Source organism: Staurois parvus, unplaced genomic scaffold (genome assembly GCF_062004578.1).
Source record: "Staurois parvus isolate SC_StPar_1 unplaced genomic scaffold, SC_StPar_1.0 ptg000104l, whole genome shotgun sequence".
Lineage (NCBI taxonomy): Eukaryota > Metazoa > Chordata > Amphibia > Anura > Ranidae > Staurois > Staurois parvus.
In genome coordinates this window covers 11,648,786-11,672,978 of record NW_028317900.1, presented here as the reverse complement: position 1 = coordinate 11,672,978, position 24,193 = coordinate 11,648,786, and the positions used below count along the sequence as shown (strand labels likewise).

Below are 24,193 nucleotides of genomic sequence, written 5' to 3'. Positions count from 1 at the left end.
GGAAAACAAGGTCACCTGTATGTATTCTTATTAGACGTGGTAGCTGCTGCTGATTCCCTATCATTCTTTAGAATACGTCACAACTGACCTGGTGGTCTCCTCTGGTTTACGCAGCATACCATATAGCTCCTGCTTTTGTAAAAGGTTATCATTTGTTCCTCTACCACCATAAAAGGTTGTAAAGGCTGAAGGTATTTTTTACCTTATTGCATTCTTTGTATGAAGAAAAACCTTTTGTGTGCAGCCCCCCCCCATTTACTTACCTTAGCCTAATCTCAATCTAGAGGCTTTCTCGGCTCTCTCTCTTGGCTCCTGCTGCTGTCAATCAACACCTGTGAGGAGGGAGTAGGGGGACAGGGCAAAACTTTATTGTATGTCAATGGACACACAAAGTGTCCCCCATAGCAGGCAGTTTGTTATGGGGGCACTCAGAAGGGGGTGAGGAGCCAAGAGCACCAGTGGGGGACCCCAGAAGAGGAGGATCAGGGCTGCTCTTTGTAAAACCATTGCACAGAGCATGTAAGTATGACATGTTTGTTATTAAAAAAAATACTTTTAGAATCACTTACCTGCCTTTACCTGCATTATTTGTCTTGATTTGCTTCTGCATAAAGATAATTAAAGCGAAGTTCCAGTTGAAAAAAAAATAAGTAAGTCAGCAGCTGCAAAAACTGTAGCTGCTGACTTTTAAAATACAGACACTTACCTGTCCCTCAGTCCAGTGGAGTCCTCACCGCGGCTGGTTTCACCGGCCGTCTTCTCTCCCCGACGTCGGCATCTTCCGTGTGGGCACCTGGTTGTGACAGTTTGTGGCTTCACAGCCGGGTGCCCACTGCGCATGTGCGAAAAGCGCTGCACTTTGTTAATGGCCCCGTAGTCTTCTGAGACCTGACACGTATCCCAGAAGACTACAGGGAGGGAGAGGGTAGAAGGACAACTTCCGCTTCCGATCGCCTTAGGTGATTGCAGCGGAAGTGGGAGGGGTACCTGTCAAATTTGGGTACCCGCTCCCCAAGGGTGCCAATCCTTAATGGGGAGCAGGGGACAAAGGCTTAAAGCAGAACATACCCTTTTGGGTGCAGCACTGCTTTAAGTTTGAGCACCATAGCACTACAAACTCTATTGTTATGTTTTCTGGAGTGGGACAAAATAGAAAATGGGAAAAGAAGTCTTTCAGCAGGCATTAGTAAGAGAACCAATTTCCACAAGTATTAACCGTATTTCTGCACTGATTTGCTGGATCCTACAGAATTTTCCACCCATAAGAAAACAATATTTGACCGTATTCTGCACTAGTTTGCTGACCTATTCATCATTCAAATTTTACAACACAAGATCTCACAGAACATCTTATTGTATGATATATGGTTGATTTACAAAAGGCAATGGGAATTTGCCCCAGAGCTTAGTGAATGAGGTGAAGCTCTGAAGACTTCCATTATCCAATCATATGCAAACAAAAATGCTGCTTATTTCCTTATATATGATTGGGTATTCTCTTGAAAGTGGTTCTTCACATTTAGCTCTTGGGAAAATTTCCTTGCAAAGGGCAACATTCCTTCCAAAGTGAACAGCCTATTTCTCTTTAGTAAATCAACCCCAATGTGTCACAGACATGTCAAGTGTCATTGGTGGCATAACGTAAAACTTCAAAAAACTCATAGCTTAAAAGGTTTCAGCTATCACTAGCCTAAAGTATATATACTATAAGTATTTAGAATGCATTAGGACTTGTAGATCCAGAGAAGATCAATGGTCAATAAGCACACTAAAATAACCCAGGGCCATCAATCAGATTTTATATTTTAATCTGTGTGAAGCAGTCAAAATGAAATGAAAATTGATTGGTTGCTGTAGGATGTTGTGCTCTTCATGTTATTAAATAAAGCTAAAAGCTAATTTATACCATCATTGTGCTAAATCATTACTTATGTTTGCGTGACAAATTCTCTCTTTATTTCTAATACTCAGGCTCAATGACTACTTTTATTTTATTATCAGGACGCCTGTAATTGCCGGAGGTATTTTTGTAATGGACAAATCCTGGTTTAACCAGCTGGGAAAATATGATACTCAAATGGATATCTGGGGAGGAGAGAACTTCGGTGAGTCCAAAACTTGATAAAGTAACTGTAAATCCCAATGTGTATCCATCTAACCTTCTAAAATTATCATCTTTATATTGTAGCTTGAGGGCAGTGTATATCTTAAAGTGAAACTTTGCACATAACTACTTGATAAAAAAAATAATGTTCTATAGCAGTGAAAATACATTCCACGTTATTAATTCTGCTACCAAATTCAATGTGTGCTTTAAATTGCCTCCAGCATTGTTTCCGTTTCTTCTTGCCGGAGGCTGCCATTTTGCTGAAGCCCAGAACCCCTGAGCAGTAGTAAATCTTTAGACCGTCAGCAGATCAGCCTCTAGTGGCTCTGATTTTCTATAAAAATAGCAACTGAGCATGTGCAGAGCAGGATGAGACAGTGTATTTCTGGATTTTAAACAGTATAGGCCTTTATTCTTAATGTTTTACATAGCTATACCTGCAAGGGGGGCCAGCCTGAAGCCACCTAGCAGGGCTGAATTTTCTGATTAAAGTTCCACTTTAACTCTTCACTTTAATCCACAAGAGAGGGAAGAAAAGATCCAGCGGGTACAGTGAGAGTAGGTGTGAAGTTGCTTGGCAGCAGAAAGGAGTTTGTACAGCCCAGTATCTTTGAGAGCCATAGCGGTGTAGGCGTAAACAGATCACTACTGCACACAGCCTTGTAATAAAATGATATAACTGCTTTATTTTTATCCTCTGATGATTTCTTACATTAACATACCACAAGGCAACATAAAGTAATTTATGTGCAATAAACTTGGATATCTGTTGACTCTTCGGACTTTCTCACAATGGAAATGCAGAACGTAGTTTTGATTTCCTACTTCATTTTTTTTGATAGGCCTAAATTATTGTAAAATGTACATAGACCCAAAACTTTTGTTTTTTGCTTTGGATAGAATGGGGAAGAGTTAGAACCTATGCCATACTTTGTGAAAAGTAATTGGTCCTGCGCTAATATTAAATATGTATAAAATTGTCAAGAAAAAATAATCCTCATGTTGAATAGAATACACATGAAGACATCCAAAATAATGGATAACAGTGAAAATACACCCAAAAAATATATAAAAGGTGTAACCTAGGTACACCACTAATAATAAATAGGTGAGTATGGGTGAAAATACTTAATAACCATAAATGGTGCCTACATAGACAGTGATAAGATCTGCAAATGGGCTCCCAACAAGACAGTGCTTGGTCCTTCTATGTATTCATCTTTAAAAACACCAGCATTATTTAAGCACTATAGAACACCTCCACCGTTTATAGGTGTTTTGGACTTTATGATTTTGGTTGGATCACATTAAGTATATGTGATTCATTATATATTTTGGGTCATTTATATGTTTTTTGACCTTATTTGATCCATATTTTTTGTATGTCACTCATTAATTTTTGTGTAACTTACTTATTTATTTCATCCCCTATTTTGGGGTCACTGATATATGGTTCACTTTTACTTTTATATCTCATTTTGTCTTTCTGATCATTTGTTCTAGCAACAAGGTTGCGGTATATAAGCCTTGCGGCTTATTTTTTTGACCATATACAGTATTTTTACTGGTGTCACTTATTCACTATTTATTCACGTTATCCCCCATCTAGGGGTCACTATTATATGGTTTACTCCTATATATTTATATTATGATCTGTATATCCTGGTTGATAATTTTTTCTAGCAACTGTGTTGCGTTATATTAGCCTTGTAGCTTTTTTTCACTATTCACAGTTTATTACTGATTCTTTTCTTCATTCTATTGATTTACCCTATGTGCACTATGACTGTGTATATATTCTTTAATTTTCTATAGCCCCAATTTAGTTGGCACACAGTATATCTGACGGCAATTTTCTCACATCACAGCACTTTTTTAGTGCATATTTAGCACTGTCTTGTTGGGATCCCATTTGCGGATCTTATGGTCTTATAGCACCATTTATGGTTAAGTATTTTCACCCATAGTCACCTATTTATTGGTGTACCTACTGTAGGTTATACCTCTTATATATTTTTGGGTGTATTTTCACGGTTATCCATTATTTTGGATCTCTTCATGTGTATTCTATTCAACATTTATTCTTTGTGATTTGATTTTATATGTTTATATTGTGAGGATTATTTTTTCTTGACAATTTTATACATATTTAATATTAGCGCAGCACCAATTACTTTTCACTTAGCATTGTTCCATTTGGTATAAGAGTTGACAGCAACAGATTCCAAATGCAAATAGCACACTTGAAATGAACTTTGGACCTTTATCTGCTCATTGTAATTGGGATAATGAGAGAATAACACACACCTGGCCATGGAACAGCTGAGAAGCCAATTGTCCCATTACTTTTGGTCCCTTAACAAGTGGGAGGCACATATGCAAACTGTTGTAATTCCTACACCATTCACCTGATTTGGATGTAAATACCCTCAAATTAAAGCTGACAGTCTGCAGTTAAAGCACATCTTGTTTGTTTTATTTCAAATCCATTGTGGTGGTGTATAGAGCCAAAAATGTTAGAATTGTGTCGATGTCCCAATATTTATGGACCTGACTGTAGGTACCTAGAACGCGGGAGGACTACATAGAGATATCTCTGCCATACTTTGCTGCCAACCCGGGGATCCCTTAGAGAGCTTTCTCCTCACTTTCCATTTTGGTGACAACCTTGCACCAGACAAAAAGTGAGGGAAAATCTGCTTTAGGGAAAAAGACAACAGTAAAACATTGACAAAGGTTCTAAAATTTCTCTATTAACTTAAAGGTTAAGTCACCTTTTCCAGAAAATAGCCTAATAGCCAGGGGGCCACAGAAGATATTAACAAGCTACAGATTTGTAAAATGTTCATTAATTTTAATGTCATACCTTTAGGCCATTTGAGTCTCCCTGGAAGCCTTGTTGAACAATGCCCGGTTATGAATTTCTATGTCCTACCTTTTTGATAAAAAGTGAAAACTTGAATTTTCACTCCTAGCATTACAGGCAAGACATGGGGATTCATGACTAGGTGTTGTCCAGCAAGGCTTCCAGGGAGGCTCAAATGGCCTAAAGGTATGGCATTAAAATTAATGAACATTTTACAAAGCTGCCAAGTTAATATATAATAAATATTAGTTTATTTACTGGAAAAGTTTAATTTAGCCTTAGAGAATGTTTACTTCCTAACTTACTAAGTTTAATTCTAAAAAGAGAGCTTTTCATCACTTTCTGTCCTAACCTTTTAGGAAACTCTCCAACAAAGCTTCTGATGGCAGTAAAATCTGACGAGTTCTAATTTTTCCTTATTCTATCCAAAACAAAAAAAAAGTGGGTATTGATACACTTTGACATTTTGCCATCTTTAGTTTGGGGAAAAAAACTGTATGATGTTCCATCTAGATGTGGGTCATAGATGTTTCTTGGCATTTACCAGTCAAAGGAATAGCAGTTATGCTGTAACTTACTTTTCCTTCCACACTAGAACTCTTAGGTAAAACGTGGGGCAATGTAGACAAGCTCATCCTAAATATAGAATTAAGATTAGATACTTGCACTGACTGGCATCCTATAGGTGGTTGGCCATAGATGGAGTAATTTTCTTTCTTGTAACCATGGGTTGAAGAAAAGAAAATTGCTTGATTCCTGATCAACACAGTTATTGTTCATGGGTGAATCCCTCCCGTGGTGCCATTTTGTTCTCCCTGTGAGGGGAGCTGTCTGCACTGGGAGAACACAGTAATTACTGCTAGTGGCAATAATAGTCGCTAGGAATAATCACATGTAAAACCTGACAGGCTGGTTGTGCCCAAGTTGATCGATTGATCAATTGATCAACTTGGGTACGTTCAGCTGGCCCATACTGTACATGGTTTGAATTTCAGCTGGTCCCTGCTGAAACCGCCGAGATTTGAATAGTCTATGGAGGGCTTTAGAAGCTGATTACCTCCCATGCGCAACTACACCAGATTCTGAGTGTACCAGTTTTGTTAAATCTCCCCCATAGTTTACACAAAATATTCTTCTTTCTCCAAGTGAATGAACAGAGCAACAGGGAAATAAAAGGAAGGAAAGTGTAAGCTGCTGTGAAATAGGGGGAGGCCCATTAAGGTGAACATGTTGCTTTTCTCTGCATGAGCAAGGCACTGGCCCACTTTAAATTGTATCTAAATACAAAACTTTTTTTTAGTTTTCAATAGTCATCTTTTTTGTTTGTCCTGAAATCCACTGTCACTTGAGAGTAAGTGATGGAATCCAGAATGTTTCAGCTGTCACTTCAACAGGAGGTAAGGGAAAAACCAATCATGTGGACTGTACAGTTGACAAGTCATTCACTCTGGAGAAAATTTCTCTCTCTTCCTGATGGGTCTTCAAATGAGAAAATGAAGGCACATCTTCCCAATGGGACACAGACCCATCACTACTCAAAAATCACAAAATAAAGTTGTGGCTTTAAAAACAACACTATACTAAGGTAGTACTTTTATAAAACAAATATGTGTAGATAAATATATAAATGTATGTGAAATAACACAACAGTATGAAACAAGCATCAGTAGGCTGAACCTGTTATTGGCCTGGTTGCCTTAGCGACTCAAAACAGCTATTTGAATAGGAAAAAAAAGAATGAACAGACGTATGTGGAACAAGTAATATTCCCCAGTTGTGTATGCTTTTCTGTTACAGTGTAATAAAATCAGCTAGAAGAATTTTTCGAGAATTGCTTACTATGTGAATATAATTATGTTAATACAGGATATTGTTTTATGAGTGTCCTTGGGTAAAGGGAAGGTCTACTGTCTTTCAGTTTTATGCTGCTTAATAAATTCTAATAAAGCAATGAGAGCTGAGCTCATGATGTAGTTGCAGTATGTGCATAGAGGCTTTGGTACACTATGATGCATCCATGCTGATAATCTTGAATAAAAAGTCTGAAAGAAGACAAAAGTAAGAATGGTCTTATGAATTATTAAATGTAGGCCATTATGTCAGATATCTGATTCTATCAACGTTCTAGTACAGAATAAGTCATAGTTATTACTGGAGAGTCCTTTTCAATTATTTTATTCCTCTTGATTCAAGGAAGGAGTTTTGAATCAAAGACCATTTTCAAGCCATGAAGGCCATTCAAAAAGGTCTCACTTGTGGCAATGTCACTTTTATCTTAAATTATGTCTCTAGGCGAACACTGATAACTCATCTCTTCAGGGAAGCCTATCCCTCCTCCACCTAACAGCTAAACTTTTATTCTTCCATCAGCTCATCCCTCACAGTTATTACCTTTTGTACCACTCACCCCATCCTATTAGAATGTATGCTTTTATGAGCAGGGCCCTCTTAACCCGCTTTTTTATTGTATTGTAACTGTACTATCTCCATTTATATTATCCATTTAAGTGTCTACGTTTATATCTAATGTCTATTTGGGGATAAGTTACCCTTAGGATGTAACATGGTGCCAAGCCAACCCAACCACCCCACCCTCTTCCCTTCACAGACTCCAGGGATTTTTCTCTCTGCTGGTTCCTGTCACTTTTTAAATTGTGTGTGGCTGTGCATGGATCTGCCCACACAGCAGCATCATTCAAAGAGGTCTGTCTATAGCAGAGGGACTTATCGTTATCAAATGAGCACAAGTGAAGCACCCTCCTAGGTAGCTAGGGGGAGCTAGCTAGGCTTTTTCAGCTAAAAAGGCTGAATAGCAGCGTGGGCTGAGTCAGAGGGTTATTTTAGGTCAGGGCTGGGAGGTTCTGCAGGTCAGTTCCCTGATACCTCCCCCTGCTCTAGAAACTTGGAGAAGCTTCTGGAAGCAGTGGGCGGGGGTGAGGAGGTGCTGGCCTGCACACTTAGAGGACTCTGGCCAATTCCCAAGCAGGAGGCTTGGCATGGGGCAGGGCAGTCTTTAAGTATAGCTAAGCCTGCTCAGCAGCAGGAGAGTTTGGTTGGAAGATTAAGTGTGAGGAAGAGCTGTAGGAGCATGGGGCTCTATACCGGGACTATTTATCTGAGAGTGGTAGACACTGGATTCCCTTCCCCAGGGATTCCCTCAGGCAGCTGGATAAAAAGATGATTTATCTGGGGTCTGGGGTTGTATACCGGGAGAGGCTGGAGAGCTCTCCCAGAAGAGTTTTGATGTTTAAAAGACTTACACATAGTTGCCAGGAAGTTGTGCTCAGTTTATTGTTCCTTGGGCATCCTATGTATCCCTCAACCCCATCCAAGTTTGTTACCCCTAATAAAATAAAAACAAAAAGTTCAAGTATTGTTAACTGTCTCTGGAATGCAAGTCTGGGAAAATGCATGTTGCCTGGCTTTACAGGACCATAGGGGGACCCATATCTTCAGTGACTCCTAAGGGGGTAGTGCTACACAAGTACATGATTGCCACACTCATAGTCCATTAACATTTTATCCAGATCCGTAACCAAAAGACTGTACCTTCAAGCATGGAGCAGGAGGAAGAGTCTGCAGGAGCCTATGTACTGCAACCGTGATCCACTGGCTCACATTAAAACAAGTAAATTGCACTTTTTCTTACAAGAAAAAGTTTATGGGACTGTCAGGAATGGCCAGTGTCAGTCCAGGCACCTGCATATTCTGTATATGTCTACCAGGTTTCTAACTTACAGTCTAGAACAGTAACTTTCACCCTATTGTAATCACTCTACAAGCCCTGATGGAGGAGTGTTGATCCCCCAAAATAACTGTTGCAAAATAGAATCTTTTAATGTAATGTACAAACTAATGTGGCACTCCTGTCTTTTGAATACTTTGATAAACTCCTCCTCCAGAAGGACACCATGTTTGTTGGTGAGAAGTCTTCAGGACCTGCACACCACTTATTACGTTATAACAAATCACCAAAAGTTTCAGTGCTGCTATATCACAAAAAGAAGGTATGACAATGGGGAAAGCAGGGGACATTAACTGGAATTTAGTTTTGCAAATGTTCCAGATCTTCTTAGCAATTACTGCTTTAGAGGATAAGTCTAAGCCTCTGAAATTCGTTGTAGGCCCTCAGAGCAAGGGATTACAGTGGATGACCAAGTCAAGGTATGACCATGGGGAAAGCGGGGGACATTAACTGGAATTTAGTTTTGCAAATGTTCCATATCCCTTTAGCAATTACCGCTTTAGAGGATAGGTCTAAGCCTCTGAAATTCGTTGTAGGCCCTCAGAGCAAGGGATTACAGTGGATGACCAAGTCAAGGTATGACCATGGGGAAAGCGGGGGACATTAACTGGAATTTAGTTTTGCAAATGTTCCATATCCCTTTAGCAATTACCGCTTTAGAGGATAGGTCTAAGCCTCTGAAATTCGTTTTGGGCCCTCAGAGCAAAGAATTACAGTGGACCACAGCTGTCCATTAGTTTTCAATCACATATCATTTATTGCAGGAGTACTGAGTGGACCAGAGCACTGCTGGTCTAAGGTGGGGTGAGGAATAAAATTTTATGATGTCAGGAACGCTAGCCCCCCCCCCCCCTTGCAATTTAAGGGCTGTGAAAAAATTGTTTTTCAACTCTGTGACGGCTATGCTCCCCCCAGATAAATGAAGGGAAATACTGTTGAAATTGTGTTAGATTAGTTAAGATAATTTTCATTGGGATCATTTTGAATTTGTAGAGTAGCTTAGGTTAAAAAAAAAGTCAAGTGGGTGTCAAACGAATGCTCTGAATATTGAATGCTCTGTAAATTCTAGGAAAAGCGGTATTAGGACTGAAATACAACATATTTCAAAAGTCTGCAAACTCAAGTTATTTAGTAATTTATCTTATAACATGAAAGAGATGCAAATTCTTTGATAAAAGCATGTAAGGTGGGGAGAGTGGTCAGAATTTGGGTAAGCATTAATAGTATGTCATCGACAAAAAAAGGATCATTTAAAGGAGTTACTGCAGATGGAAGTCCCTTGGATGTTTTGAGTAGGAATAAGTGAATGTGCCTGGGATCAGTTTGTGGGTTGTTCACCAAACCCAACATAAATTCTGAAATTCTGAGAGGAGGGCGCAAATCTTTAAAATAATGTCTGGCAATGTTCAAGGCTATAGAGAATTTTATCGGTCTCCAACACCTCTCTTACAGTATGAATTAATATACATAACTGGCCATAAAAACAGTATCCCATGTACCATACATAGTATACTAAAGAATCACACTTTATGAATATTAATCCAAAATTCCTCAAAAACATTAAAAAACACACATAGCAGGGTCCCATACTCCTTTATAATAATCACTATATCATGCAATGCCATATAACTTTATTAGTCTTTTATATAAGTATCCAGAAACAAGTTAAATATATATGTAAATATAAGGCTAGCATAACAAAGTATCCCCTTATAGTAACATTTGTTGCTACTCTACAACATCTACTTTCAATGAATATGGTAATATAGATTACAGTCTTGCTGTAACCTCTTCTGTAAGGCAAGAACATTGTATTGCACAAAAAACCTTGTGCAACACAAAATATTTTCCACAACATAATGTATATTTTTCCAAAGCACCAAAGTTGGTAAGCAAATTATATTCATTCTAGTAGTATATGCTCCACATTAATTGAGATAATCCTTAGCAGGGCCACTGCCGGAGGGCCCGGGGTCAGAAGGGGGCCCCATGAGATGCCCCTGGTACCTTTTTCATAGGCTTTTTTGAGTTTGGGCAAGGACACAGGGGCCCCATGATCCCCTATTGCCCGGGGGCCCCATGAGTTGTCAATCTGCCCCTGATCCTTAGAATCATTTGGTTGGGGAGCACCAGGCCACTAGGTCCAACATTGCATCAGCAGGTCCTTGGGCAGCTTTGTGGTAGGAGCCTGGTGTGGCTGGGGTGAGTCCTGCAGTGTCATACATGCTGGGAATGTAGAGTCCTGAGTCTTGTATAGGAAAAAGAGCAGAAGGTCATGAGTGGCTTTCCAGCAGAAGAAAACATTCACAGAGGGATTAGTGGACCTCAGAGTTTTAGGCAACTGGAGGTCCTTGAAGGACTTTGTTTTAATAGCTAAAGCCTGAGTGACAGCAGAGATCTAGAATGTGCATGTCACCAGAACAACATCCGGACATCCCCCTCTGCTTTTGATCTTTACTAAATGCTTCTCTCACTTTTTTTATTAAACCAGTAAAAACCAGGTAAAAGTTCTCTCACTTGCATACTCCATCCAAAACTAAAAAAAATGCATTGATATGAGATACTCTTTTTTTTCTGAACCCTAAGCTTCCAAATTTTAACTTGTGCAGTATGGTTCTATTTGGGGCAACCAACTCCCTTTTTAAGACACATTCCTATAGGGACTAAATTAGGAGCGTCTCATCAAATAGGAACATGTAGTAGATATACCGTATGTACTAGCACACATTTTGTTTTTAGAATCAAACAAAAAAGGTCCTACTTCCTTTATGAAGGGAATCTCTTAAGGGCAGCCATGCTTATGCATCTCCCTTCTTTGTACATCCAGGCTTTGAGCATAGCTGGTGTAAAGCAATGGGACTAGAGCAGCAGATGTCTGGGATACAAAGCTATGCATGGAGGACCCTACCAACTGACCTTTTTCTGGATTTTCTGTTTCTTCATCATTCACCTTTAATGTATACTGTGTCAACGTAATGTATACTGTGTCAACGTATAATGCAATATTAAGTGCCAGGAGTAATCAATATTGCATATTTTTCTTTTTTTGCCACGGTTTAATATCTATGAAAATGTGTCAGTTTGAACCCATTTATCCATTACACCATTAAATGAGAATGAGTCACTTGTTAAACTATTTATCTGCCTGAGTCTTCCTATAAATCTCTTGATTTGCAGCAAGTGTGTGGGTGAACCGGCTGTCTCCGGTGTGTGTCTGTGATTTTATGAGGCTTGATTAACTTGGCAAAAAGAGAGATTTGAAGCACCATATCCTGCAGAATATTAAATGTGCACAGTTTACTGTGTAGATTGTAAAACAAACAGCTGATTAACCTCTTCTGTGCCTGTGCATCTGGAAATATCAGTTTGTGCTATTGTGCTGTTTTTGGTGCCTCGGATTTCTGTTATGTTACTATTTGGAGCAGTGCTTGGAATAATCGAGTAGTGTAGAGACATCTTTGTGATGTATAATATGCATGCATGAATATCAGTTGCACTTCTTAGCTTCTGAAGACATTTTTCCATAGGCTGAAAGAATAATTTGATTTTATTGATACCTAATGGTACTATCCTTTCACTGCATAACCACTTATGTCTCATTTGAAGGTCATGGCAGGTCTTCTTTTGTGGTGGACACTATAACTATAGGCAGAACTCTCAACTCCAACTGCTGACATTTTTGGTGTATTGCAGAATTTTGGGATATTTTCAGCAAAATGCATTGAAGTCAGTTTGAGACAGTCTTCACCAGATTTTTAAAGTGTAAACTCAACTTCACCAACTTTTACAGCTCATCTCTACTGAAGAGATACAGTCAGGGGCGGACTGACCATTTGGAAACTCTGGCACTCCCCGAGGGCCCGGGGTCAGTAGGGGGCCCCATGAAATGCCCCTGGTACCTTTTTCATAGGCTTTTTTGAGTTTGGGTAAGAACACAGGGGCCCCATGATCCCCTATTGCCCGGGGGCCCCATGAGTTGTCAGTCCGCCCCTGGATACAGTATCAGCTTTCCACGGAGTGCATTGTTTTTGTAGAGCAGGTTAGCACATAGACTTACATTGGAGCAGTATGCCCAACTATTGTTGTAGCTCTGCAAAGCATTAAACAAAACCTATGTTTAGGCAGGTTGCCTACTGTAGTTAGCCAGTATGCTGCCCTAGTAAGGGAGAGATGGTTAATAACTATTGCTGCAGTTTTTGGGTAAATTTCACTGGCTTCTTGGGTCCAGCCCACTGGCCCTGTGTGATGATAAAATGGGACAGGGGTCTGGATCCCAGGGGGGAAGTGGTCTTGGAATGGTAATTAGGGAACTGGCTTGGGACGATTTTCTCCTGTTATGTTGAAGTTTGGAAGCCTTTGGAATGTTATAGTGCCTGGCCCAAAGTTATTCTAAAGGGATGTATGGAAGTATTTGGACCTCTAAACTTAGTGTGCAGCTTGAGTCAGTTAAAGCACATTGGGGTATGAAGACAGCTCTGCAAGAGTTAACATGATGCGGAGTACCTTGCCTCCAGGTGCGGGAGTATGAGAAGACAATGTGCTCGCATGATGTCTCCGCTAGACGGTCACTGTTTGGGAGGTGACAGAGATATGCTGGAAGGGTGGAGTGAGCATAAGCTCAGTGTATCCCTCCTAATGGAAAGCAGCTACAGTCAAGGTATGCATTGACACAAAACAGAGAGTTAACTGTAGGCAAGTTTATTCATGCAACATACGCGGTGTACAGCCATCTCTAATTTGGAGGACCGCTTTAAGGTTGAATTTTCATGACAGTTGTTCCCCACCTTGTCCCCTTGTCCTGGGGCACTGATGAGCAAGACACAGTAAAGATACCCCATGTGTAGGGCAAGTGACCCTGTCCACGGTGCCTAGCGTAGCCCAGAAGTGCCCACACCATGGGGGTTGGCCTCTTATGTCACCCTATATTTGGCGCTCAATGAGGGAACATGGAGGAAGGTCTGCCTACCTACCCCCCTACATGAATATGTGAAAAACCAATAAACTACTGTATGCACATATATAATAACATACTTTTTAAAACATAAAGCAGAATCTATCCTTTTTTTAATTGTCCTGATCCCTTTGAGACAAAGTACTGCACATACTTTTTCCCAAGTTTCTAGGTGTTTTTGAAGTTTAGTTATGAGGTCCAACCTGCACCCCTCCCTTCCTGTTGTGGCCGATCCAACAACAGCTAGGAAGGAGATGGATGATTCATAACATTATGAATCAACCGTCTCTCTCTTCTAGCTATTGTCAGATTGGTTGCTGCAAGAGGCGAGGAAGGCCAGGTCAGACCTCATAAGTAGACTTAGAAAGCACTTAACAACATGGGACATAGTACTACATGTACTGTATATCGTTCCATTGGAGACAGAACAGTACAATTAAACAAATGAATGATATATCTTTAACTTCAGGCAGCAGAACGGCCTTTTGTCATATAGATTACCTGCGCATTAGGGCAGACCGACCCCCTGAACTGCTCTCCTCCAGCCTTCACAGGTCCATACGCATAGTAATTGATCATCCACAACTGCCATCTTCTCCACTGCTTATTCTTGGTGTCTTTCATCTTTTGTCAATGGGAGGCCACTGAATAATGTAATTTTGTCAAATGCATGATGGACTTACATTATCTCAGTATATAACAAGATCAGAGAAAAGACTATACATTCTCTTTACTGCCACCTTGTCAACATGGCTCTATTGTCATTGATATGGTCACGTCTGAGTAACGTATCAGTCAGAATTTATCAAAAAATTAACTCTGATTTGTTGTCTTGCAGAGCTCTCTTTCCGTGTTTGGATGTGTGGCGGTAGCCTAGAGATTGTACCTTGCAGCCGTGTTGGACATGTTTTCAGGAAGCGACACCCATATGACTTTCCTGATGGCAATGCTTTAACCTACATCAAGTATGTAGCAGCAAATAATTTCTGTTTCTGAATACAGTACATGTAGAGAATTTTACAATATCACAACATTTGATAAAACAGATTAGCATTCAAGGGCTACCACAAAGAATGCCAGATTATAGAAGGGCAGTTGTATCCTAATGGATCTTTGGGTGTATGAAGCTACAGGAGACTGCATGGTTTCATGTCCTGTTTGAATAAAACTACACTGCAATAGAATTTCACTGTAATGTTTTTATATTTTTAAATGTTTACCAAAATTTTACAGAACAAATAGTGATGGCAGCAACATTTTATTTACAGCAAACAGTAAAATAACAAACATTTCTGTTTATATGTCATAAAACGTTTTGAATTTAGTACGTTCAAATTAGAAAACCGCAGATTATGTATTCAAGGGTACAGAATGATCACAGACAAGCAGGATGGAACAAATTCCACATGAAAAATGATCAGCTACATGGTATTATGTGACATGGTAAACACAGGTGGACAGCATATGCAGTTTACCATTAATAAACATGAAGTCAGAAGATGTCATACAATTCTAATTAAAGAGCCATTTAAACATAAACCACAATCTGGTTTATGGGGTTTAATAATAATATCCATGATTATTGAGAGTAGTTCTATATTTATTAACCGCCTCCTGCCCACGGTATATGGAAATGACGGACTGGCGGAGCTCTCGTGTTCTGAGAAGACATCATATGATGTCCTCTCACTCTAGGTGCGCAAGCATGCCTCTGGGGGTGCGTGGCAAGGTGATGGGTTGTTGTGCTGTGTCCCTAGGATCGCAGTAAGGAGCCAATGACATAGGCTGTACCATGTGATCAGCTGTGTCCAATTATAGCTGATCACATGTAAACAATAAATATCAGTTATCGGCAGTCCTCGCCTCATGCTGACAGAGCGGTAAGTGGCATTCCTTGGAGGAGACATCTACACTGATAATCAGGGCACTGATCTTTAGTGCCCTGATTATCAGTGTAGCCCCATCAGTGCTCCCTTTCAGTGCCCATTATTGCCGCCAATCAGTGCACATCAATGCCAAATATCAGTGCCCATCAATGCCACATATCAATGCCCATCAGAGCTGCCTTTTAGCGCCCAGTAGTGTTGCCTGTCAATGCCAATCAGTGCCTCCTCATCAGTGCAGTCTATCAGTACCCATCAGTGCCACCTATCAGTGTCTGTCAGTGCTACCTATCAGTGCCCATCACAGCCAGCCTGTAATACCCCTTCATTACCAGGCAATATTTCAATTTTCAGTGCTGTAATATTGGGGCTGACCATTACTCCATCATGCAGCATTGTACCCAAATTATTTTATTTAATTTTACTTCAGAGCTTTCCTTTGGCAGTATTTAATGACCACTGGGTTTTTATTTTTTTTTACCTAAAAAAGGAAAATAGACCAAACATTTTGAAAAAAATGTTTTCCTTGCTTTCTGTTAAAATAAAAAATTCCAGGGCAGTATGGACAACCAAAAAATGATCACTTTTGGAAAGTAGACATCCCAAGGTGATCTTAATTTTTTTTTTTTTTGCAATAATTTTTCAGAAATAAAGAAATATGCTTGTGTTCATGTGGTTAAAACATGGTGCTTTGTAATGGTGCACTGCATGCAGCAACATTACAGGTCATATACAGGGAGGAGGGGATGAAGAGGTTAGTGTACAGTGGGGTGTCAAACTCCATTTCAATGCATTATTGTTGTCCTCAAAGGCCTGGTTGTATCTGTAAGACTAGATGTCATGAGCACCCCACCCCCCACTACATCAAATGTCAAGAATCCCACACCCTCCCAAACATCACCGACCACCCCCTTTGGGGGCAGAGCTGGAAAGCAGAAAGTGCAGGGTCTGGAGGAAGACCAGAGGAGAAGCGGAGTCAGTTACCAAAGTCTGCTGAATGCTGAGACCAGGGGAGGCAGAGATGAGGGAGTGCTATAGCTGCACTGAGAGGTGCAGGATTTGGCAGAGGAGTTCTATTCTCCTCTCTGCTGCTGACTGCTGAGACAATGTGGGGGTGAAGACAAGGGGGTACCTGCAGGTGAGGTGCAAGGGCCACATGAAATGGCCTGGAGGGCCAGATTTGGTCTGCTGGCCTTGTGTTTGACACCTGTGGTGTACAGTATACAGAGAGAGGTTGAAGATTAGGGGGTTAATATGCTAATGTAAAGGATAAGGGAGATGAAAGATTACTATATTGGTTCTATGACCAATCACAGTGATCCCAAGGTACACAGTCACTCAGATTGACTGGCTTCACAGTGTATATGGAACAAGCCATCACAGACATTTATGGGTACACTAGTCACCTAAAAGCAAAAAATGATGTAGCGCTAAAACAAAAAAAGATTATTAATGAAAAGAAATATATAGATACTCTGTTAATAAATCATATTAGGCACATAGTCAATGTAACACAGTAACACACTCATTAACATGTAAAAGGAAAAATAGTGCGTGATGGAACTAGATGAGTGAGATCTAAAACACATGTGAGACCCCTGCACACAGTGCACATATCAAAAAAGTCCAGTGATCCGTATCACATTCCTTCCACTCATGCAAAATCAATGGACTGTGTATGGACCCGCACACCCCGAAGTGCAATCCAAAACCGGCTGAAATGGCCTCTCACCTCCTATCTGCGACCCTGCAGGGCCACAGAGCATGTAATATCACCACTGGATCAAGATAACATTCCTCTTGGGTAGATGACTTCAAGATATGTCCCCAGTACACTGATTCCACCTCTCCTGTAATATCCTTAATGGTCAGATGAGCAGGGTGGGTCCCAAAAAACACTTTTTGTCCTGACAGGACAGATGAAAACTACTCCTGCTTCAGATCATCTGAAGCAGGAGTAGTTTTCATCTGTCCTGTCAGGACAAAAAGTGTTTTTTGCCTATTTATATATTAGGCAAAAATTGGAGGGATTTGAGTTGGGACCCACCCTGCTCATCTGACCATTAAGGATATTACAGGAGAGATGGAATCAGTGTACTGGGGACATATCTTGAAGTCATCTACCCAAGAGGAATGTTATCTTGATCCAGTGGTGATATTACATGCTCTGTGGCCCTGCAGGGTCGCAGATAGGAGGTGAGAGGCCATTTCAGCCGGTTTTGGGTTGCACTTCGGGGTGTGCGGGTCCATACACAGTCCATTGATTTTGCATGAGTGGAAGGAATGTGATACGGATCACTGGACTTTTTTGATATGTGCACTGTGTGCAGGGGTCTCACATGTGTTTTAGATCTCACTCATCTAGTTCCATCACGCACTATTTTTCCTTTTACATGTTAATGAGTTTGTTACTGTGTTACATTGACTATGTGCCTAATATGATTTATTAACAGAGTATCTATATATTTCTTTTCATTAAAAAAATTTTTTGTTTTAGCGCTACATCATTTTTTGCTTTTACACTTCATCAGATCTATTGGTATAGGATCATATGTTAGCAGCTATACACACTTATTTATTGATCATTTAACATAAGAGCGCAAGTAGATTTTGCATATTATCTGTTACACTAGTCACCTAATTGGTTATTTCCGCAAGCAACATTCCTAAATGCCACTGGAGAAATAAGCTCTTACCGCTTTGACAATTTTAGAAGAAGAGCAGTAGGAAAGTGGTTAAAGTGTTACTAAACCCAGGACCCTGAAGTCACTATATCTGGTCTCCCACAGTATATAGAACATGGAAATGAAATTATTTTAATTAATATAAACTGATAAATGCCATTTCTCATCAGTAGTTAGAGCAGTCTTGTGATGTCTATCCAATCAGATAAAACGAGCGCTGAATAAACATATAAAAAGGAGCAGCTAGCATGAAAAGGTAAAAACCTCAAACCCTCTCATCAATAATAAAATAAACTCATGCAGCGCTAAAAGTATGATAAAACACATACAATCATAAATTATAAATTATATGATACCAATATAACAAAATTAAAAAATATGAAAGTGACCAAGTTCAATGACCTTATCTATTATAGTGACATAAATAGATGACAAGATATAATATATGCAAAAATTTAAGGTGCCAGAAATCAATACACGCACTATGGCGTATGGTGAAGTGCAAATATACGCACTATAAACATTTGGTTCTTTTCCACATATGAGTCTTTTCCACAAGGATACCCAATGTGACCTGACTGAAGTTACTAGTGTGATTCCCCTGGTGGCTAATCCATCCTCGGTGCCGAATACTACCTGATGGTGTGCTGTCTGCACCCCTGATGTCCACCAGATGACCTGATGTTTTAAGTAACCTGATGCTGATGACCAGGAGTTGGTCCTTAATACTCAAATGCGCATTCATTTGCGCTGTCTGGTGAGTGCAATCTACGGCCATTTATTTTATATTATCTTTCACCATCACGGATCTACACTAATCAGAGACTAATCACATATGCACCTGGAAACGCCAATTGGGGACGTTCTTATCACATCTATACTTCACCATATGTTTATAGTGCGTATATTTGCACTTCACCATACGCCATAGTGCGTGTATTGATTTCTGGCACCTTAAATTTTTGCGGATATCATATCTTGTCATCTATTTATGTCACTATAATAGATAAGGTCATTGAACTTGGTCACTTTCATAGTCTTGTGATGTCTATCAGTGTCCAGCAGAGCACTTGTTAAAGCTTTCTGCTCTAGGAGGATGCAGAACCCCTGACCTCTGTCTGGACAGTGCTGATTGGCCCTGTGCTAATCACAAGAAACCCTAAGAAGAAAAAACCTCCCTAGCACTACACAGCAAACTGAGCATGTGTAGAGTGTCTCCACACAATATGTCTTATCAGGAGACAAGAGGGGGACAGTGGAAGAAGGGGAGGATCATATAAGTCAGGATCAAACCGCCTTTTCCACAATACAGAGGAGTAACCCCTTAGGTTCCACAGTGAGTATAACAAGCATGATTTACTGCATATACAGACTGATTTTACTGTTGTGGGTTTAGTAACACTTTAAAGTGTGCAAGGGACACAGACAGAAATAAGAATGAGTTCTAGCCTTCCCCTAGTCTATGGATGTAGCATTTGTACTACTGTCTGTGCTGCTTTAGTCCTTCACTAAACACTAAAGCATTGTCAGCAGGGCAAGTAGTGAGAGCCTTTCTAATCTTAAATCTTTCTAGCAGACCTTGTATAACAGTTTAAATGTGACAGGGATTCTAACCTTTTCCACTCTATCCAAAACTAAACAAAGTTTGAGCTTGGCATACACTTTAATATTGCCATGTTTAAAAATATAACATTCTTAACAAAGTAAAATCAGGTAAACATGTAATATTGCAAATTGTTGTATTCTTTTAAGCCAGCAGGTGGAGCTATTCTTTGAAGAGTTCAGTAGCTCAAGGTGAAATTTAGCCACACAAGTAAATGAACCTGAGCAGTAAAGTGGAGCTCCACCCAAAAGTGGAAGTTTCACTTTAAGCCTTTGTCCCCCGCTCCCTATTAACCTCCCTGGCGGTATTCCCGAGTGTAGCTCGGGGTAGAGTTTTAGTACCAAAAGCGGTAACCCCGAGCTACACTCGGGCTTACCTTGCGGCGCTGTATAGGGAGTCCCTGCAGCACTTACCTTGTCCTTCGCTCCCACGATGTGTCCCCTGAAGCGTCCCCGGCCATCTCCTCCGGCTGATGCCGGCATCCGGCTTCTGTGTTCCGGTCCCCGTGACGTCGGGACGTACGGGCGGCGGCGGGAAATTTGAAAATTTTAAAAAATGTCATTTTTTTCAAAACACATTTTTCACACTAAAACATTGCTGTTTCAACCCATTTCACATACATATTGTCCCTAGTGCTTTGTCCTGTGCCCTGCCTACATTTTGTCTGTCTTTCTGCCTGGAAACTTAGAAAAATCCATGGCGTCCAAAAAATGTCCCTTTAGGTCAAAAGCGGTTTTAGACCAGCTAGAGAACAGCGATAGTAAATCAGAACCACTTGCAGAATTGAGTGATAATGATTCGTGGGGAAATTCGTCATCAGACACTGAAAACGATTTTGCGACTTTGCTCAGCAATGTACGAACTTGGCGCTCTATTTCAAATTTCAGTGTTTTCGGTTTGATTATATTATTGAATTAAATGTATTATTATTATATTATTATTTTTTATGATTATTTATTAAATTATAATTTATGATTTCGTGTTTCAAATTTTATCATACCCGGGATGTTTAATAGACTCTTGTTCGGACAGATTTCAGTGAGTTATTCCTAAAAATTACAGCCTACAATAAAAAAACTACATATTTCCATGCAACATAATGGTACCGCTTTCAGCACCAAAAATCTGAAATAATCATACCGCCAAGGAGGTTAAGGATTGGCACCTTTGGGAAGCGGGTACCCAAATCTGACAGATACCCACTCCCACTGCAATCGCCTAGGCGATCAGAAGTGGAAGTTGCCCTCCCCTCCTCCCTCCCCATACTCTTTTGAGACACATGACAGGTCCCAGAAAACTAAGGGGCCATTCACAAAGCGCAGTGCTTCTTGCGCATGTGCAATGGGCACCCAGCTGTGAAGCCGCAAGCTTTCACAGCCGGGTGACCACACTGAAGATGCCGGTGCCAGGGAGGGAAGACGGCTGGTGAAACCAGCGGTGGTGAGGACACCGCTGGACCAAGGGACAGGTAAGTGTCTGTATTTTAAAAGTCAGCAGCTACAGTTTTTGTAGCTGCTGACTTTTATTTTATATTTTTTTAGGTGGAACTTCGCTTTAACTCATCTCCCATCATCCCACCCCCTCCCTCCGCACAGCTCTGTGTAAGGTTTCTTTCAAAAACAGAACTAAAGGGAGCGATACTTACCTTCAACAGTCCTCATCCCTCGCTAGCATCTTCTCCATGGTCCTGGTCTTCGACCATCTTCATTGGTCATCACGGGATGACATCACTACTACACATGGTTAGAAGGTCGTCATCCCTGGAACACAGGGACAGTGTCTGCAATGTAAGCTACACAGCTCAGTTTAGATCACCAGAAAAGACAGTGAGCAGGCAGGTAGGTGTATTTTATTGCAGAAGAGACATGCCTGTCTCTTCTGTGATAAAAAGCCTGCCTACCCGCTGTTTTTGACAGCAGAACTTTAGTTCTGCTTTATTGAGACATAGCTTGCATAAAAAGGAGACAACGTCTCCTGTACTCTCTCTTTACAAATCCCATAGTGCTTTGGGAATTCTTTGTCATGTACTACTGTACTTAGTCGGTTTAAAATCATATAAATGGAGAAAAAATCTATAAAACTAACATAAGACAATATTTTTATATTTTCTTTAAAACAAAAGGAGCAATAAGGCCAACTTCTGTGCTTTAATACCACACAACATAATTACCAGCTGCCATTTTTGTCACCTTTAATGAAATCTGGCAGCTATAGTCTTCATAGCACAGCTACATAGCTGTCATATATCCTTGTTCTTGTACAGGCTTAGGTCATTTTGCGCACACAGTTGTAATTGCTATTAGCAGCTCATTTACATACACTAATATTTTCAATAAATGGTCATAAGAGAACAGCAGGCACATAACAGGAATGTTAGTTGTCTGACAAATAGACAGATGTCCATTTTGTAATAAAAACCTGTACAGAATAAAGCCATATAAATGTAATAACATGTTATTAATGGTCGTGCTTGCTGTAGAACATTAATTGGCCCAACTGTCAAAGATTGCAAAACATTTGTTGATCAATCAATTCTGACTTCAGCTTTGGGAATAGACTTTGTAGTGCTTCGTTTGCATAAAAGTGTCACATGAAATAATATTTTCTAGGGCACAGAGGCTCTACATTGCTAAGCGGTATTAAAAAAAATCACTTTAGGAATATTTCTTTTTTTTTTTATATACACAGCTCATCTCTTATTTGCTATTAGTATAAGAAATATTGTAGCAAGCTAAGAATAAAAAAAAAAAAAACACAGTTAAAGCAGTTGTTTTTTCTTTCAAATCTTGTTGGCAATTTATTTGTTTTAATTACACATTTGCGGTTTATGAGGAACAGGAAATTGGTTTTTAATAATTGATGAGACATAAAGTTTAAAAATTAAGTTAAAAAAATTGAGGTCTGCAATTTCAGGAACACCAAACGCACTGCTGAGGTTTGGATGGATGAATTCAAGCAGTATTACTATCAGGCACGTCCTTCTGCCATTGGAAAATCATTTGGGAGGTGAGTTGACTATACATCCTTGTCTTAAACACACGCTGTAACGTACATGTGAATGATGTAGCGTGCATGTGACATAAATGTACAGATTTGAGTAGGTAAGATGTGATCAGTAGCAATGTGTAATCGTAACTGGAGGGATATTCCATTGTCATTAAGGATGTATATTCTGTAGGGACATTCAATTGTCATTAAGGATGTATATTTAGTCCATTGTCATTGGGGAAATGAGGTACAATTAGCATGAATTAGGCTGGAAAGCCCGCCTTCCGGGATGTGACACCTTTTGCGTTAATAAGGTTGTCACCTTCTGGTGAAACCAGTTTAAAGGAAGTAGCTCCAGACATTCATGACAGCAGGGAGCTAAAAGGTATACCCATACATCAAAAGGGGTATGTTTAATCTCTCATAAAAGCTAAAATATTAGTTGCAGACAGATGAACATGCTCCCTTCTTGTAGGGCATTCTGTAGGCCACATCGACACTAAACATCATATTTGTGGGGTAGGCAGAAGGCCAGGAAAATGCAGGAAATGGTTAGGTGGCGCTGGATGGCGACAGTCGAATGGTGTTTGGTACTCTCGCGTTTGGACTGATGTGCTGGTGTCAGAAATCCAATCCTCGACTTGGTGTTTCAAACCGGTCTTGGCCCGATTGAACTTGGGCAGGTCAACACCCAGAACATCCTGTGGGCAGGTTCAGGAACACCCCCCATGGTCAATTGGCCGAGGACTAATGTCCCGCCTACGTCCATATCCCCATAAATGGGGTACCAGGACACTGGGACATTGGTGATTCGTACGGAGCTGGTTCGATCGACCAACGGATTGCTGATTCTCTGACTTGCTCCAGTCGCAGGGTAAATACTGGTAAAGTTTTACTTCTGTCTTTTATTCCCTTTTTATTTTATAGTGAATAGTCATTTGTGTGTCTTCTTGTATTTCTTGTATTTCTGTAACTTTTTATATTTTGTACATATTTTATGCACTGTCCACTTTCGGGAAATTAAATCTTAAAATAATTAGTGACTTCTGTGTATTTAAGCACGTGCTCATATCTTAGATTGTATTATATTTTAGTGCCTTTAAATGCTCGGTCAAGCTCGTTGCCAATCTGTATGCAATTGCACTGTGTGTGGGCAGATTGCGTGCACATTGTAAAAGATAACAGATCGGCCAGACGGAGATCTGTATGTGTGGGGTGTCCCAGCAGACCGTTCTGCGGATAAACTGTTGGGTGGTGGCAGGCTACCTTTTGTGGTGTGTCTGGTGCAAGGGGTGGGGGGGTGGACAGTGGAAGGGTGATTAACTCCGGGGTTCAAGCTGTAGGTAGCTGGAGGGACTTTAGAAGG

The 24,193-nt window shown here is 40.3% G+C and overlaps 1 protein-coding gene across 1 annotated transcript in view; it reads left to right on the top strand.

Moving 5' to 3' along the window:
* Positions 1 to 24,193, top strand: part of GALNT16 (polypeptide N-acetylgalactosaminyltransferase 16) — a 206,571-nt gene that overhangs the window by 152,512 nt on the left and 29,866 nt on the right. Inside the window, exons 9-11 of the mRNA XM_089671333.1 lie at positions 2,002 to 2,105; positions 14,508 to 14,634; positions 22,753 to 22,845. Coding sequence (XP_089527459.1) covers positions 2,002 to 2,105; positions 14,508 to 14,634; positions 22,753 to 22,845 — 324 coding nt within the window. The remainder of the gene's footprint in view (positions 1 to 2,001; positions 2,106 to 14,507; positions 14,635 to 22,752; positions 22,846 to 24,193) is intronic.